Source organism: Stylophora pistillata, chromosome 2 (assembly GCF_964205215.1).
Source record: "Stylophora pistillata chromosome 2, jaStyPist1.2, whole genome shotgun sequence".
Classification (NCBI taxonomy): domain Eukaryota; kingdom Metazoa; phylum Cnidaria; class Anthozoa; order Scleractinia; family Pocilloporidae; genus Stylophora; species Stylophora pistillata.
This window is the reverse complement of record NC_142520.1, coordinates 39172378-39187850: the sequence shown is the minus strand read 5'-3', so window position 1 is coordinate 39187850 and position 15473 is coordinate 39172378. Positions and strand designations below refer to the sequence as shown.

General features: G+C 36.4%; 1 protein-coding gene across 2 annotated transcripts; it reads left to right on the top strand.

Moving 5' to 3' along the window:
• The first annotated feature begins 4481 nt into the window (after positions 1-4481).
• On the top strand, positions 4482-14528 carry LOC111343357 (uncharacterized). 2 transcript variants are annotated; one of them, XM_088751189.1, is made up of 9 exons: positions 4482-4853; positions 5296-5408; positions 8833-9121; positions 9575-9617; positions 9900-10082; positions 11220-11271; positions 11653-11952; positions 12210-12463; positions 13003-14528. In XM_088751189.1, exons 3-9 carry the CDS (start codon positions 8834-8836, stop codon positions 13236-13238), a joined length of 1356 nt encoding a protein of 451 aa, XP_088607315.1. In that variant the 5' UTR covers positions 4482-4853; positions 5296-5408; position 8833; the 3' UTR covers positions 13239-14528. The 2 variants fall into 2 exon arrangements, with proteins under 2 accessions (XP_088607315.1, XP_088607314.1); XM_088751188.1 differs by lacking the exons at positions 4482-4853; positions 5296-5408 and adding an exon at positions 7431-7567.
• The last annotated feature ends 945 nt before the right edge of the window (positions 14529-15473 follow it).

The window sequence follows — 15473 nt, the reverse complement described above, 5'->3', positions numbered from 1 at the left end:
ATCTACATACCTCGTCAGCCATCAAACTGTAACTCGCCTCATTGCAGTACAGACTGAAATGTGAAGCATGTAGGATTCATAAATCGATTCATAGCTTCATGTGCACAAGATGTTTTGAACTACGATTATGATAACAGGTATTTCATAAATTCAAGCCTTTTTTCAACGTATTTCCTTCTCTTTTTTTTTTTTTGCCAACTTTTTTCATCCCTCTTTTGCAGTCATTATTAACCATGGTTATTTTAGCGTAGGTCAGTGAATACCCAGCAGGCATTATCTCACTGACGTTTTAAGGGTAGAGAAAATAAATGTGATGACGATGAAAATTAACGGCTTGGAAAAATGACACAAATTTGAAATAGCAATTGTGACTCAGTATTTTGAAACGTTAAACCAATTTCAAGAAAACAGATCTATGAAAATGCAATGGTATAACAAAATGTATCGCTTATATCACAGATTGATTGTGAAACAAAGGAATACATTAACTTAGTGGTCACACAATTTCTCAATATACCTTATGTCACTAAACGTACGGACACTTCTCTCACTCAAATATGCTGGCAGCTATTTAGTTTAAACACTGCTTGTAACTTATAAAATTCTACCTACTTTTCAAAGTTTAACGTTTACGTGCAACATAAAGACACAGAAAAAGAAGTATTTAGAGCTGCAGCGAGTTAAAGACAAGTATTTGGGGTGGATAAGGTTTTATTAACTGGGTTGATGATTTGAATGACCTCTATTAATGGCGAAAGAGGCGTCAGAGCAAAAGTGTAGAATTGGATCATTGAATAAAATCTCGCATCCTGATTGGTTAGCGAAGCGCGGTATTTAGCGTGAAATTGCGAGTTAACAACGAAGCTAAGTGATGCAGTAAATGGCTTGAACCCTGGGGTAACATGTGAAAGTGTAGTGTGATCGTCTGGGTGAGTGTAGTTATGAGAAGTAATTTGGATATATCAACAAAGTTGAAATGGTAAATTGGCCACCGTAACGATTACAAAAGCTCACGTTTCGAGCGTTAGCCCTTCGTCGGAGCGAATAGAGGAATTGTGGGTTGTGTGTGCTTTTAAAGGCAGAGAATGGAGCTACGTTATTGGTGGGAACATGGCAACGAGAAAAACAAGGTTAAATTAGTGGAATGAAAAGCGTTCGTTGATCCCTGTGGGATTTAGACTGCAGGTTTGAAAGATGAACTTTTGTTCAAGATTTTTACGGCTTTCCGTGCTACCTAAGTGTAAGGAAAGACCGCAGATTGCCATATGTTGCTTAGAATGATTAGGTAAATTAAAATGCCTAGCGACTGGTTTCGATGTGTACTTGTCATTCTTTTCCACGTCTCGAAGGTGTTCTCGGAATCGGTCACCTAGTTTTCTGCCTGTTTCGCCGATGTATATCTTTTTGCAATAAGTGCAATAAGTAGTGCCTGACGTTTCGACAACCTGTGCGAAAGTCATCATCAGAGTGAAGTGAATAGTTGTTGTTAGTAGAATGTTCTTATTTCAGTAGGTGTAAAATGATTGGTCAGTTTTTTCGTGATGTTATTGGCTGTAAGATTCAAGTGGCGTAAGTCGGTCGTGATTGGTCTATTTCGATCCGTCGGTAAAGTTAGGTCGTTCCGTTACTAACTTTGAATTTTATATCCTCTAAATATAACGATCGCCTTTCTTTTCATCGAAGTTTCTCACCAAATAGAATAATTATTCAAAATTCGTTATATGGTACTTCTTTTATTCGGATCCCTTTCTTAAAAAACCGTCGCCTCAAATTATACATGGAAGCCCATTAGGCCAACTCTGGAATACACACTGCTGTATAGCTCATGTATTCTCCCTTGCTGTGTAAGAAATAGACATCGCCATTAATATCGAGAACTATGCAAAAATGTATAGTTGCTTTCAATAAAACGACTTACATTGTCTGCCGCTATGGCTACAAACACATTTCAAAAAGGAAATTTTGATAACACCATGCTTTTTAAATTAAATAGTTTCTACTCTTCCGCGAGGGCGGTTAACGCACACCGCCATTGAAGATAACGGTTATAATTTAAGTGAAGAAGAAAAGAATAAGTGAAGCTGTGGTAGTCTATTGCGATCTTTACCCTTTGGAGACAAGTTTGATGCAGCTGCTCTATTATTTCACTTATCGAAAAAAAAAAAAAAAAAGAAAAGAAAAGAAAGAAAACCGATAACTTTAAGCGATGGCTTTGAAATCAAAGTCTTCCAAAGTTCTAACGATGTATGAAAGACTTCTTCGATTTTGGATGATCTCGCAAAGCATGCAGTTCTCTTTTTCTTTTCAAACCTAGATGGCACAGAGTTCACTTAAGACGTGCGGAGTTTCTCAGTTTTCATTCGTATTTTAAGAATGCAGACACCTTTTAACTCATTTTACGTCTTTCTTTGTTTAAGTTAATTACTTAGATGTGTTAACTTGTGTCCACGAAATAATTTATAACCTAATAATGATACAAAATTATTAGAAAACTGAGTAAAATACAAGTAGAAACCCGTGTATAGGTTTGATTTGTGCTAGGCAAATAATTTATCTAAGCTGATACTTACTTTATTATGGTACTAATGTCTGCGCGTGCGTTGTGAGGATCAAAAACGTGTTATTTCTTATCATCATTCTGCTCCACAGGGTGTGTGCGATTCCTTCCATCATTACCGAGTCCTTCAATTTCTTCATTCTTATGGCTGACGGAAAATTTAAGAAAGTAAATACATTTCCTGTTTTCTCAAAGTAACAATCGAGATACTCATCTTGAGAAATTACGACATTTCTAGATAAATTCTTCACCGTTTCACGACTAAAAAAAGAATTGTTATATATATCCTCAAGAAACAAACAGAAACAAGAAATTTATCATTGGTAATGTTTTTTTTTTCTTTTGACTATCGTAACTGCACCTACGGTAACAAGACGGCAAATGCTGGCAATAGTCTCATTTTAAGACGTTCTGAATTTCTGAAAAAAAAATAAAAACTCCACAGAAAAGATGCTGCATCTTCAAAGGTAAGCTAGTTTTTTTTTTAACACTAATCAACACTCTAGGAATGAAAACACTACACTTAAATAATTGAGAGAACACTAGTTCTTCCCCTTAAAAAATAAAAAAAGAGAAAAAAGTTTCGGAGCGAATTAGATCTGAAAATTTTCAGCCCATGAAGAAAGTTAAATCTTAAAGCGATTAGTCTTGAGTTTTATGTTCCTTGCCTAGACTTAGCATTTTATCATTTTCTGCCGTAAAATTAGTTGTTAAAATTTACATGATATCACTAAATCTCTAATTAACAGAGAAAGCATTTTTTTTAAAACGATAGATTCAAGACATGATCTTTACATCACAATAATTTGAATATATCAACAAAGTTGAAATGGTAAAATGGCCACCGTTACGATTATAAAAGCTGACGTTTCGAGCGTTAGCCCTTCGTCGGATCTTTACATTACAGTTTTTCGAACTTTTTGTTCATCTATAATGATGAAATTTATCTTCATCACATCTCGAATTTTTTGTGTGGGATGCAGCACGATAGACGTGAACGTGACATAACTGATCGCTACAGGTGAAAGGAAGCCTTAAATTCTGAAATTTGGTCATAGAATGAAACAAGTTTAAATGGCATTTCTTTTTATTGTTCTACAACTTTCTACGACTTTTTGTTAGGTGCAAAGTTTTGGAACACTTTTCGTTCTTAATGTTGCGTCAGAGAGACGCCAGACCAGTTCTTAATCTAACCTAAGGCTATGCAAAAAAGAAAAAAAAAACAAAACGAAACAAAACAGTCAACATTATTCAAGTACACTTGCAGCATTTAGATGAGGAACAGCCTTTGATCTCATCTTGGCGCTATAAAGCCAATGTGGTGCACCTTTTTCATATTTTCGTTGTTTCTCAAAACTTTTCTTCTGTCACTTGAACCGTTTTTGGACTGAAAAAGGCAGTGTGATTAAGTCTCAAGGAACAAAGAGGAACAAGATATTACTTATTGATAAAAGTCTTTCTTTTGACAGTCGTGACTACAATTGCAGTAACCAAACGACAAATGCTGATGACAGCGTCATTTTAAGACGGTTTGAATTTCTCACCAAGAAAACTCCACAGAAAAGGTGTTGCATCTTCAAAGGAAAGACAGCTTTCTTAAACACTAGTCGACACTCTAAGAATGAAAAACAACTTTGATATAGGAAATTAATATTATTTCAAGCAAATTAGATGGAATAATTTCTCGTTCTAACTTTGAATTTTATAGCCCCTAAATATAACGATCGCCTTTCTTTTCATCGAAGCTTCTCACCGAATAGAATAATTATTTAAAACTCGTTATATGGTACTTCTTTTATTGGGACCCTTTCTTAAAAAACCGTCGCCTCAAATTATACATGGAAGCCCATTAGGCCAACTCTGGAATACACACTGCTGTATAGCACATGTATTCTCCCTTGATGTGTAAGAAATAAACATCGCCATTAATATCGAGAACTATGCAAAAATGTATAGTTGCTTTCAATAAAACGATTAACATTGTCTGCCGCTATGGCTACAAACACATTTCAAAAAGGAAATTTTGATAACACCATGCTTTTTAAATTAAATAGTTTCTACTCTTCCACGAGGGCGGTTAACGCACACCGCCATTGAAGATAACGGTTATAATTTAAGTGAAGAAGAAAAGAATAAGTGACGCTGTGGTAGCCTATTGCGATTTTTACCCTTTGGAGACAAGTTTGACGCAGCTGCTCTATTATTTCACTTATCGAAAAAAAAAAAAAAAGAAAAAACAATTTTTGTGTGGGATGAAGCACGATAGACGTGAACGTGACATAACTGATCGCTACAGGTGACAGGAAGCCTTAAATTCTGAAATTTGGTCATAGAATGAAACAAGTTTAAATGGCATTTCTTTTTATTGTTCTACAACTTTCTACGACTTTTTGTTAGGTGCAAAGATTTGGAACACTTTTCGTTCTTAATGTTGCGTCAGAGAGACGCCAGACCAGTTCTTAATCTAACCTAAGGTTATGCGAAAAAAAAAACAAAACGAAACAAAACAGTCAGCATTATTCAAGTAAACTCGCAGCATTTAGATGAGGAACAGCCTTTGATCTCATCTTGGCGCTATAAAGCCAATGTAGTGCACCTTTTTCATATATTCGTTGTTTCTCAAAACTTTTCTTCTGTCACTTGAACCGTTTTTGGACTGAAAAAGGCAGTGTGATTAAGTCTCAAGGAACAAACAGGAACAAGATATTACTTATTGACAAAAGTTTTTCTTTTGACAGTCGTGACTACAATTGCAGTAACCAAACGACAAATGCTGATGACAGCGTCATTTTAAGACGGTTTGAATTTCTCACCAAGAAAACTCCATTGAAAAGGTGTTGCATCTTTAAAGGTAAGACAGCTTTCTTAAACACTAGTCGACACTCTAAGAATGAAAAACAACTTTGAAATAGGAAATTAATATTATTTCAAGCAAATTAGATAGAATAATTTCTCGTTCTAACTTTGAATTTTATACCCTCTAAATATAACAATCGCCTTTCTTTTCATCGAAGTTTCTCACCGAATAGAATAATTATTTAAAACTCGTTATATGGTACTTCTTTTATTGGGACCCCTTTCTTAAAAAACCGTCGCCTCAAATCATACATGGAAGCCCATTAGGCCAACTCTGGAATACACACTGCTGTATAGCACATGTAATCTTCCTTGTTGTGTAAGAAATAAACATCGCCATTAATATCGAGAACTATGCAAAAATGTATAGTTGCTTTCAAATAAAACGATTAACCTTGTCTGCCGCTATGGCTACAAACACATTTCAAAAAGGAAATTTTGATAACACCATGCTTTTTAAATTAAATAGTTTCTACTCTTTCACGAGGGCGGTTAACGCACACCGCCATTGAAGATAACGGTTATAATTTAAGTGAAGAAGAAAAGAATAAGTGACGCTGTGGTAGCCTATTGCGATTTTTACCCTTTGGAGACAAGTTTGACGCAGCTGCTCTATTATTTCACTTATCGAAAAAAAAAAAAAAGAAAAAACAATTTTTGTGTGGGATGCAGCACGATAGACGTGAACGTGACATAACTGATCGCTACAGGTGAAAGGAAGCCTTAAATTCTGAAATTTGGTCATAGAATGAAACAAGTTTAAATGGCATTTCTTTTTATTATTGTACAACTTTGTACGACTTTTTGTTTGGTGCAAAGTTTTGGAACACTTTTTGTTCTTAATGTTGCGTCAGAGAGACGCCAGACCAGTTCTTAATCTAACCTAAGGTTATGCGAAAAGAAAACAAAACGAAACAAAACAGTCAGCATTATTCAAGTAAACTCGCAGCATTTAGATGAGGAACAGCCTTTGATCTCATCTTGGCGCTATAAAGCCAATGTGGTGCACCTTTTTCATATTTTTGTTGTTTCTCAAAACTTTTCTTCTGTCACTTGAACCGTTTTTGGACTGGAAAAGGCAGTGTGATTAAGTCTCAAGGAACAAACAGGAACAAGATATTACTTATTGATTAAAGGTTTTTCTTTTGAAAGTCGTGACTACAATTGCAGTAACCAAACGACAAATGCTGATGACAGCGTCATTTTAGGACGGTTTGAATTTCTCACCAAGAAAACTCCACAGAAAAGGTGTTGCATCTTCAAAGTAAGACAGCTTTCTTCAACACTAGTCGACACTCTAAGAATGAAAAACAACTTTGAAATAAGAAATTAAAATTATTTCAAGCAAATTAGATGGAATAATTTCTCGTTCCTGAAGAAAGTTTTAATTTTAATATTCCTAGCCAAAACCTCGCAATTTATTATTCTCCGCAGAGGAGCACAATGTTAAAATGTTCATGATATCTTTTAATTTCTAACAAACAGATAAAGGATATTTTTCATTAAATTGATGTATTCAAAACATAATCGTTACACCACACATTTTTTGAACAATTTGTTGATATATAATGAAAACTATTTTGATCACATCTCGAGTTTTACGTTTGCAATGCAGGATAATAGGCGTGAATGTGGCATAACTATTCTATACAGGTGACAGAAAAGCTTTACAATTTTGAAATTTGTTCGGAGAATGAAAGAAGTTTAAATGGCCTTTCTTTATAGCGACTATCTACTCGCACAGCTTCAACATTTAGTAAAGGAACGAAAACTGAACAGTCTATTTGATCTCAGCTGAGTTTTATAAATCCTATATGGTGCACTGCTGTTTCTCAGTATTTTTTTTCTGTCACTTGTGACAGTGATATATCGCTTTCCAAAATCGCAGAGCTGTAAGACAAGATAAAAATTTCTACCATTAAGAAAATAAAGAACCATGGTGTTTCCATAGGCACGTTTTTAATATAATAGTTACAGAGATGCTTTCTACAAAGTCACCTTTGATTATCATTCATAGAAGGCCTCTGTTTGTGTTAACACTTCGATGGTCGCGTTCTACTTTGGATGTACTTTCCCTCGGAAGTTTTGACGTAATTCTGGTGCCTTGAAACAGATCAAATGTGCTAAATGCCTTGCAAGATCTTGATTTATTCGGTAAATATAAAGTGGTGAAAAATCAGTTTCTCAGAATTTTTATTATTATATTATTATTTATTATTTATTTATTACTATTATTATTATTATTTAATTTTTATTATTATTTTTTTTAATTTGTTCTTTAAGAACAACTTAAAAGTAATAATAATAAAAAAAAGGAATTGATAGCGTCCATGCAAGCTTCTTGTCAGCCAATCATTTTCTAAATGCTTGAGGGAAGTCATTTTTGAGCAGAGGTTCGATATCCTTCAGGCTTAACAGTTTCGGAGAGGTAATCATCAATCTCTGTGACGTGTGAGTGTGGGGGCTCTAAAGAATATAGTCGCGTGTTTATCATTCGCTATTCCCTCTCGTGGTTGGTGAAATTTCATTTATCATCAGAACGACAACCATGTCATCACTCGCAACTCAAGAAAACAATGGATTGAGCGTGGGCAGTGTGTCCAGATATGGAAGCACACCACAACCTTAAACATCATTAAGAAAATCGAGAAAATCAAATGCATATCAAGACCTTATAGAACAAACAAGTCATAAACAGAAGAGGAACTTCGATAAAAGAGTAGCAAGTTTCCAGACGAAACTTTTTTAACTGCCTTCCTAAAATTTAAGTTTTAAAATACGGTCAGCTTGGAAAAAAAGGTAGGAAAGATGTGTTGAATCTCCCTGTAATGTGACTGTTTCTTTTTTTGTTAGTGAAGAACATCAAAACAACCTTTAGCTATCGAGCTAAGAGTCTGCTTAAAAAATATGTAATTTCTCGCGGTGTAATTTAAACTAAAAAATAAGTTACAAAAACAAAAAAAAACTTGAGAGGTCCGGGGTGAAATTGTAATTTTATTTCATTTTCCCACGCGTTTAAGATTTTTCATTGATGTAAATGTTTTTGTTATGTCTTGAGAGCACGAAATCATTGAGACTTTGAAATAAAGGAAATTAAGGGCAGCGACCGTCTGCTTACTTAAAACAAGGGAGTTACACGAAGGAGCGAAATCTAAGAAACAAAACATTTATCCTTAGATTCAGAAAAAGGGCTCAGAGATTTGACTTCTTCGTTGAAATAATATGAATCACCACGAACTTAAGGGATGACCTTTATAAATTTGTACTTTGAGGTTGATGAGTTGTATTTGTCTTTCACATTGTTTCGATAAGTTCATATATTCATATATTTGATACGGTTTACACGTGTTTTTCGTAAACGATATAACTCCAAGCGCACTGGTGTCAGTTACCATGACGTTATAAATTTCTCTTCATAGAATGCAGTTGATATTGACCTTGTTTTATTTGCCTCTGGTGGCTGGATGCAGAACTGCTAAGTTTTTCAAGGAAGAAGGTTTTGCTCTACAAAATCACGTCATTAAGACTGTGACTGATTCTAAACCAATATCATGTGGATGGAAATGCGTAGACATTCCTCTGTGTTTCTCTCTGAACGTCAGAAGGTTACCAAATGGGTGGGTCACGTGTGAGCTGAACAATTCTACCAAAACTGCTGACCCACAACATTTGGTATCAAGTCCTGGAGGTCAATATCATCAGATAGCGGTAATGCTTTAACTATCCTTGGTATTTAAGATTATATGTTAAGAACCTATAATTGAAAAGCAAAAATGATAATTGATTTATTGTCACGGTGATTCTACCGCTCAAGTGTTACGGGCACACTTTTGAGGCTTGTAAATCCTCGTGGCTCGGTCTTGTCAGCTGTATTAAGAGCAATTGATGGAATTCAATAGTAAAGACTACGACCTTCTGAGTGAGAGAGAGAGAGAGTGAGTGAGTGAGTGAGTGAGTGAGTGAGTGAGTGAGTGGCTGTTCTGATGTTTGAGAATACTAGAGACAAATGTTCTTAATTTAGCACGTTTTACTCGAGGAAGAGATTCATTATGGAGCAGTATATAAGCAATACTCAAAATCTCTAGTTCTGGAAATGCACATCCTTAACACTGTAATAGACAAGGCTAGCCCCTCTAAAAGACACATTTATATTACCTTCAGGAAGTCGAACATTGTACAGTGGACCAATGCAGCTACAAAGACGGTAAGACTGCTCAATGAATTTCCCTTATTATGCAATGAGCCAGTTTTTTACAGTTATTTTTAATTATGTTGCCTTTCCCCTTGCTTAGTACCTTCTGCGTCTCTGGGGTTATGTAATGAAGCATTTCTCAGTTTTTTATTGAAATCATCACACTGTAGATCTACTGCTGTGTTTTATATTTTACTTTAGCTGATACATGGTCGCTAACGTGACGGGTTTAAACCAATCCCGAGCAAGCAAACATATTTAATGGATTATAACGCTGTTTGTGTATTGTCACAGCTCTTCCAGATGACTGGTACAGACTGGGTTCCAAGCTCCTCAAATTGTTTCACTACAGAAAGACCTGGGGACAAGCACGACAGTTTTGTCATTCAATTGGTGGAGAACTTTTGTCAATAAAGCAGGAAAACGAAAATGAATTTGTTTCCCAGCTACTCAAACAGATCAAGCCGAATACAGAAGGCACGTTCATAAAGCCGATATTTAACTGAAATATCTAGTGATAAAAACGAGCGATAAAAAATATGAATGACGTTTCGACCGCTCCACGGTCATTTTCAAGTTAGAGTTCATGAGTAAATTTCCGCATATATACGATTTCTGAAACAACGGAATGAAAGTAAAAGCTAAGTGTTTACATGTAAACAATAGAGCTAATAAGTAATAACAAAGTGCAAAAATGAAGTGTAAATAAGCGGGGAAAGGGTTAAAAATTAATTGATATGAAGTGTTAAGCAAACACCTTCGCGCGAATAGAATCGCTCTGTTTGTTCAGTTTTGGCTTAAGGTCTCGAATAAAAAACATTTAGAAAATCAAACAATCGAACTTGTTTGAGCATTTCCTCAGGACCCTAAAGTTCTTTGCGATCTCACATGGTTCGATTCCATGTTCTCTTTCATGGTTGCCGATTACCGATATGCAGAAATTTACTCATGAACTCTAGATATCTTATTAACCAAGCGCGAGGGCCGAACTGGGAGAATATCGGCCCGAGGTCTTGACAGTACGGACCGAGCGCAGCGAGGTCCGTACAAAAAAGACGGAGGGCCGATATTCTTCCAGTACGGTCCCGAGCAAGCTTGGTTAATAAGAGATTTATTATACGACTGAAGTTCAAAGGGACACAAGTGCGGTATCATTCGGGACCATTCGGGACAGTGCCCGGTCCAATACTTAGAGAATATTGGACCGGCAATAGAGCATTTTGATTGGTTGATTTTAGTTATTGGCCCTCTGACTGCCCGAGTCTTGTAATAAAACTTGAAAATGACCGTGGAGCGGTCCAAACGTTGTTCATATTTTTTATCGCTCGTTTTTAACTAGAATATACAAAATTTCACTCTCATTACACTCCACTCTCTTACCTCTAATCTATCAAAGGACTTGTAGGTAGATCGGTTATAAGTAACTGTATTTTTTTGTTTCGTCAGATTTATTCCCGTTTCTCTTTATATGTGTTTTAGCACTAAACGTCAAAGTTAAGAAACTTCTGCTAGTTAACACTTTTATGATATCAAAGGCATTTTCAAACAGTAAGTTATTGCAAACTGTGATAATTGAAATTAGATCTGAGGTAAACTATTTTTTCTATATGATAGGTAAAGACTTGATTGGCCACTGGTTTCTAGATGGTACCGACGTTGATGTCAGGTTAGGCTAAGATCATCATCCTTAACAGGCTCCCAATTCTGTGTGTGCAGGGAGCAGACGTTACTTTAGAGAGCAGACGTTACTTTTGAGAGCAATATTTATTTCACTTCCTCCGTATTACCTGTTTACGGCTCAACAAAACAAACGCACCGCGGGGTGGGGTGGGCTCCTCGGGGGGGTGGGGTGGGCTCCTCATTGTCGGCATTTAATAAAAACAATCCGGCACATCTTCAAATGTCCACAAGGCGCAATTAAAGGTTCCCTCTGCCAGAAGACTCGATCTGCCTCCCCTTAGATCTGTTCAACTAGGTAGAGAAAAGACTGCGGCTGAACATAAAGCATCCATCACAATTGAGAAATTCTGTTTTACTTTTTCAACAGCCTTTTCAACGGAGCGAGACATGAAGAAGAAAGCTCCAGGGCTGTGAAAGCATTGTACCTCGACGGACAAAATGCCTATGCCACAACTCCAGCCGTTGATTTTTTGCAAACCAGTTTTACTTTGGCCAGTTGGGTCAAATTAGAGGATCCTGTTAGAAGTCCTGCGACTATTTATGGATACTGGAAATGTCCTTATCTTTTTCGTTTTACTGCCTTCTTAAACAACGCACTCCATATTCAGATCCGAAATCATTACGCGCCAAATGATGAGCGCCAGGACCTAATCAATCTTTATGCTGGGTAGGAGTAACTCATGTAATCTTTAAAATGATTATGAATTTAGTTTATACCTTTCCAGTTTCAGTAAAGATCCCTACGCAGAAAAAAGATTCAACAGAGTATTTAAAGCCGGGGAGGCTTTTGTTTTTTTTTTTCATTTTTCTATATATGTCCAAGGCCCTTTAATTAAAACCAATTCGTGCACTATTATTTTATTTCCCTCACCTATGCACTATGGGAAATGTTTAAGTAAAGTTAAGTTATACCATTTTTGACAGATCTCCAAAAATTGACGAATGGTTTCTTGCTGCCGCAGTGTGGGACGAGACTAAGAACAAAGTTCACTTATACCTTGACGATAATAATATAGGGAATTCTGGTGGCCCGAGCAAGTATAGTCCAACCGCTTATAACTACGAATTCTTCGACATTGGGCTGAAGAGAGATAGAAATGAAACAATGAAAGGATATCTGAGAAATCTCATGATTGTTAATTCTACTCTAAGCACTGAGGAGATATTTAATATGAGAGGTACAACAAAGTTAACTAACTGAAAGTTCATAACGGCAACTAAGTGCCGAGTCCTTCAGACAAACTTAAGACTCCCGTTGAGAAGTTGTTAAGATGGTTGCCAAACACTCCAGCTTTTAAAACTCATTTCAACAAGCGATATTTGTTTTGTTCTTTGATTTCGGGCAAAGAAAATTTGATTTCCCAACGAGGAATCGAGCCCAAGACCATCGGATTTCGCGCTATGATACACAACATTTCTACTTTTGTCCATACTGACACAAAATGTCTGAAAAAGTCCACGGAAATATTTCACTGATTGTCAGGAATGGTCCATAAGAGAAATGGAAATAGCTTTAAGTAATTTCAAAATTTTGATACTTCAAAACATGAAAGCTAATTCACCTAATTATTAGCATTTAAAATGCAAAATTTGTACTGTGATCAATCGCTTAGAATCATGTTAAAATACCTTTAACCTATGGACTAACATATCAGGTAAGCATAAGTTGCGAATTCGCTTTGGTAATCTAGTTTCCAACCTGGGTTTACTTTTTCAGATCATCCAAATAATGAAGCCTTGCTTGGTGTTTGGATCGGACTAAATGACGTAACCACAGAGGGAGATTTCCTTTGGCCAGATGGGAGTCACGTTACATACGAAAAGTGGCACGCAAACGAGCCAAACAACGCGTACAAATATCAAGACTGCGTCCAAATGCTTATTAGTGACGGGACCTGGGAAGATACAAGCTGTGGAAAGCGTCTTCCTTTTCTTTGTGAAAAGAAACATTGAGCTGTCTGCCATTTCTAACTGGTTTAAGAAAGAAAGCATACCAAAACTGGGCTTTCCTGTTTTTCTGTGAAGCTTACATACCAAATAGTAATTTTGATTTATTAGGCAAACGTCTAAATCCTTTAATCACAAGTACACCTACTTGTGAACAACGCACAATTCTGCCTTTTTTACACCTTCTTTTTAGCAATCACTTTATGTGAGGTGAAAAACATAACTGATATATGCTAAACTGATAATCTTTACTTTTCGACTGGAGGGGAAAGTGCAGATATGGGATCAAATTTATCATCAAAGCATCTTGTCAAAATGTGTATGAATCACATTCATATTTTCATCGGTATGGGAACAAAAAATTGAGAATTCTTGAGAGGAATCGACTCGAAGATTATTCCCACTTCTGCCTTTAGAGGGACACCTACCTTTGTAATGAACAACTACGCTGCATGTTTGTGCCAATACTTGTGCAAAAGCGCAATCATAGCTCCCCCCCTCCTCATGTCACACTTCGTCAAAGTACCAATTGGGGAAACGTACCATTGCTTATTGTGGATCGTGGGGTTGGTCATTGCAATGATGGTATTCTTGACAACAAGCTGGTACATCATATACAATTTGAAAGTGATCTTATTATATTAACTTCTCTGTGGTCAAACTTGTCAACTTCACTTAAGACTGTAAATCACAATACTTATTGGGTTTTATCCAGAACCTGACAAAAAATTCATTATCAATAATTGAATCACTAGAGCAAGGGAGCCAAAACATAGAGCTAATGTAATATTACGTATGATGCACGATCCTCGCAGTAGAGAGCGCTATTTATGCAATAGCGAAAATCAGACCTGAAAAAAATCAGGCCTGTAGCGGACTAGTATCGCAGAGGTCAGTGGTTCGAATCCCGTACAGGCCTGATTTTTTTCAGGTCTGATTTTCGCTATTGCATAAATAGCGCTCTCTACTGCGAGGATCGTGCATCATGCCTATCTAATACCGCAGTTCAAAATATATGAACTTCATATATTCATTGCATCTAATGTAATATTGTTAGCACGGCCGGTCATGCAAAAAGTCATGTTTGCCTGACAGTCTTGTAGTTCATATGCATCTAGACTAAAATCTATGTTAATTGCGGACTGAGAAGTCTTTCTTGAAGCTCAGATTTGTTCATTTTGTCTGTGAAGAAAAGGTATGATATTAGTTAGGACTCAATAGTGCGAGATTTTACATTATTATTCAGTAGCCGCATCACCTCACATTAAATGAGAGCGCGTCTGAAAAATTTTACAAGTATGATTCAGTGCATTTGTATCATATCTTTAACAATTTGATATCTGTAAGAACCGTACTGAAATAGTATGAAGCGCATGCGGGAAGCAAAACAAGGCAAATTTGAAAAGAGGGGAAAACATTATAAAATTGAATATCCGTTGTGCATCATTTTATCTCGAAAAACAAAGGTAATAGCAAAACTAGCAACGGCAACTTAAGAATGGCTGTCAGGACCGAGAATCGTTCGTCAACGACCATTTTGGTGAATTGCTCATATTTTTCCCAAAGATATCCTTTGGTATACTGTTTTCAAAAAGAAAGTTTTAAAGTTTCAGCGATTTCTAAATTTTCAGAAATTTGTGAAAATCTGAAAGTGCGGTTTTCCCGTTATCCTGTGCGGTTCTCCGCATAACGCACTATCAAAAATTAACCACTGAAACCGAGCCCCGTTGAAGGCTTAAAATAGAGAGCTTAAGCACCAGACGTTCTTGACAACACGAACGGCAGAGAAGCCGCGTAAGACTGGATAGAGGCCTTCGTTCTTGGCGCGAAATAGGAAGGTTAAGCAGTCGACGTTTTTCAGACACGGACTTCTACCCGTGTTAACATGTCTTTGCTAAAAGATGCTTGAGATATGACCTTAATGAGCAAGGGAATAAGTTTCTTTACCCACTCTCTTGACAGAATGAATAATTCGTCAATTTATTGGCGACTTGAAATTTACCACTTCATAGTTGTGTAAACAATGCGAACAAACGAGCGAGCATGAAGTTTTCAGTGCATAATCTGGATGCCTAGAGGACCATTTCTCTTTTTCTAAATTCGTTAACCACAGCGAGATTTGTTATTCTTATGTTTGTAGTCGGTTGCTCAAAACCTAGCATAGATGCATACGATATACAATGTGCAGTTACAAAATACAACCGATGCAGAAAGACAATCATCTATCTCATTTTGCACTTT

Bases quoted from the DNA above. Each gene is read 5' to 3' on its own strand.
- LOC111343357 (XM_088751189.1), top strand. From the start codon at position 8,834: ATGCAGTTGATATTGACCTTGTTTTATTTGCCTCTGGTGGCTGGATGC. The intron at 10,083-11,219 runs GCACGTTCATAA...TCTATATGATAG, and splicing joins GATCAAGCCGAATACAGAAG to GTAAAGACTTGATTGGCCAC. The intron at 11,272-11,652 runs GTTAGGCTAAGA...CTTTTTCAACAG, and splicing joins GGTACCGACGTTGATGTCAG to CCTTTTCAACGGAGCGAGAC.